Source organism: Bidens hawaiensis, unplaced genomic scaffold, assembly GCF_021521415.1.
Source record: "Bidens hawaiensis isolate Kalapana, Puna unplaced genomic scaffold, B.hawaiensis_p1.1 tig00007412_1, whole genome shotgun sequence".
Taxonomy (NCBI): domain Eukaryota; kingdom Viridiplantae; phylum Streptophyta; class Magnoliopsida; order Asterales; family Asteraceae; genus Bidens; species Bidens hawaiensis.
Window position 1 is genome coordinate 803,403 of NW_027491516.1, and position 3,300 is coordinate 806,702.

The 3,300-nt window shown below is 34.2% G+C and overlaps 1 protein-coding gene across 1 annotated transcript; it reads right to left on the minus strand.

Moving 5' to 3' along the window:
• Nucleotides 1-1,768: 1,768 nt before the first annotated feature.
• On the minus strand, nt 1,769-3,044 carry LOC143635133 (inactive poly [ADP-ribose] polymerase RCD1-like). Its single transcript, XM_077103019.1, has 4 exons — nt 2,776-3,044; nt 2,451-2,689; nt 2,058-2,379; nt 1,769-2,026 (listed from the first exon to the last, which is right to left on the minus strand). The coding sequence occupies exons 1-3, from the start codon at nt 3,042-3,044 to the stop codon at nt 2,297-2,299; spliced, it is 591 nt and encodes a 196-aa protein (XP_076959134.1). The 3' UTR covers nt 1,769-2,026; nt 2,058-2,296.
• Nucleotides 3,045-3,300: the final 256 nt, after the last annotated feature.

The following is a 3,300-nucleotide window of genomic DNA, read 5'->3' on the forward strand; positions in this document are numbered from 1 at the left end:
TCACGGGTATGGGTCTTACCAAACCCGGATAGTCTTTAAATGGGTCATAACATCTCATATATTTATGAAACTCATTCATAATCAACAATAAATTTTGCGGGTCATGGGTCTCATCAAACCTGGATAACTCCTAAACGGGTTATAACATCTTATTTATTTGTGAAATAACCCCTTAATCATCAAAGAATAATTTACATGGGTTATGGGTCTTACCAAACCATAATATCCCTCAAATGGGTTATAAGATCTCATTTATTGGTAAACACTATCATTAAACTCTAATTTAATTTATCTCCTTTACATGTTCTCTGTTACTGGCCTATTATCTTTATCGCTGGTTAACTTCCGATACTACCCACCATTGTCAACAATTAACACCCTTTTTCATTAGACAAATATTTTTGTTCATGTTTGTTTATTTAAAAAAAGCAACATGTTCGTATCCGTTTATGTTTGTTCATTAAAAAACTAAAAACCTACACATCTCAATTGAAAAAACTCAAACGCTAAAAGTATAATAACAAACTAATATATATGTATTAAATTAAAACCAAACTATGTTAAAAAAATAAATTAAATCATCATAAAATAACAAAACAATTAAAACAAAAACTTGAATAAACCACCGTAACACGGAAGGATCAAACTAGTTATTTATATTAATGTTATTAAATAAGAAAAATAAATCTTTCAATATGATAATATGATTTCTTAAGGGAAATTTTTGTTGATACGAGCTCAATTTTTTAAAGGGATTCATGAGTATTAATTTCAAAACTGATTCGCCCTTAATTTTCTTGACATGTGCAATATTTGGAGGTTTCTATTACTTAAATAGAAAAAATACATCCATATTAAATGCGATGAGTTGGTAAGATCTCAGCCATAGGAAAAAACAAAAACAAAAAAAAGAAGGATGGCCAAGATTTGTTCCTACGAATACGATTGTGACAACATCTTGTATTTGTATAAAATCCATCCTCTAGTTTCAAATTTGGTTACATGTAGGTTAAGTTAAGTTTCAAATTTTGAATACATGTAGGGTAAGTTACAAGTTTTTAAATACCCGGTTCTATTTTGTTTGCACGTATCCAAAATTAATAACATTTAGTTCAAGCCCTTGTGTTCGTTTAATCATCCATTGTTCATGGTTTACGGGCTCGGACATGATGGGCCAAAACTTGGAAAGTGTGGGCATGGGGTCCACCTTACAGCCGTTGACTCTGACCACAACAGGTATAAATAAGCTTTTATGTTTCTTGTTCTGAGCTATGATCTGAGATAATGTGTATGTATGGTAAATTTTAGTTACTTTATGTATGCTTTTAGTATACTAATTTTCTTTTTGTGATGTTGACAAAAAGGGATAATATGCCGTGTGATGTTGGGATTTTGGAGAGTTGATTATCTGGATAATCCAATTATTATGTTGTTTGGAACATGAATATGAATACCCATATCTATCCTGCAATCATCGCTTCGTTTCGAGATGTCTCCAATTGCTGACGGTGTTACAATTTATGAAACTTAGATTTTATATTTAAAACAGTGTTTGTATGACTCGACCCTAACCGGCCGAACCATACTTTACAAACGTACTTTTGTTGATTTTATCAAATTTACTTTGATTCTCTCTTTTAATATGACTTGACTCAAAACAGACAGAAAAATTTATTATATAGCGATAGACAAATAAACCCAACAACCTTCCGGCGCCTTTAGAAGAAACAATTTGGGTCCGCTATTGCATATGAACTTAAAAAAACAAATTGAAAATGAATCTTTAGATCAAAAGGCATGCATTAATATTTGTTCCTAGTTTACAATTACACAACTGTCATCAAGAGTTCTACAATCAACGCCACCTCAAGTTTTTTATACTAACTTCTAACTCTTCATGTCTGTCGATCCGCTGCCTTGTCCCATTGAAATGCTGATACAAGAAGACCTCAAAAAATAAGAAATTATAGTAAGAAAATGAAGTAACAAATAACCTCAGTTGTAAAAAAAAAGGATTATGCAATTACTGATTAACACTTAAGCCTCGGTCATAGCACCGGATGACCTGAGAATGGATAGTGCAGACCTTAGTCTCTGATTCCCAACTGCTGAAATCAGCCACCTAGCAAACTCTTCTTGGCTCATTTCTTTACGCTGCAAAAACATCACAGAATAGTAAGCAATTAACGCATTTAAAATATAACGCATACTAGCGCAGATCAGCATACCTTAAATGACTCATACATGGTTTTGACTAGCTGCAATTCACTTGGAGATACAATATCTGCAATTGCTTTTAAAAACTTTGAGAAACGCTTTCCACGAGACTTTGAGGTGCTTGATCCAACGCTCTGCAGTTGGGTCCCTCACGGTTTTGGGCTGCTACCATCGAGGACAAATCAGATTATAGTTATGAAAAGATGATTAGAGAACACGTAAATCACTAATACCTTCAGCATTTGGAGATGTCTTGAAACTGACTGCAAATTCAGGATAGATGTGTGTTTTCATATTCATGCTCCAGACAACATAATGAGTTGGATTTTCCAGATTATCCACTCCAGTGTCGTAACATTCAGCGCTTGGATTATGTTGTTTCGATCCAGGTAAAACAACTTCCACATCTCCCAATATAACACGACATAAGACCATGCATCTTATTCCATTGTCAACATCACAAATAGTAGCACTGTAACGACATCAAAAAAAAAAGTTAAAATCCTACAAAAGCGTATATCGTATAACTCGAGAAGGCGTAAACAAGAAACATTGTACCTGTTGTGGCCAGAGTCAAGAGCTGTAAGGTGAACCCCATACCCATACTTTCCAAGCTTTGGCCAATCATGTCCGACCCCGTAAACCACAGAGCTCGAAGGTTCATCTGTAGATGATGCAAACCAAGCGTATTTGACATTAGCGTTTCCACGAAGCTTTCGGGTAAGTTGAATCTGCTGCTCAAATAGTTGTTTTCCTAGCTTCCATGATGTCATTAGAACATTTCTTCTCATGATCAACAACAGCAGCTGGATTGATGCCCGTGTCATCGGACTTATTGCATTGATGACTAGTACATGTTTCTTCTATCGTTCTCTTTCCTGATGCCATTTACCTACCAATCTAAATTGCATCTAAATTGAATGATGGAGGTTTGTTTGTTTGAAGGAAAATGATATGAAAGATTATAACGACTTTCTGTTACTAGTTTTAACAGACTTAACAGACTCAGTAACCATCACTAAATGATCTGAAAAAGACTCTATGTGTAGGAATATTTATGATCTGTGAAAGTTTGTGTATGTA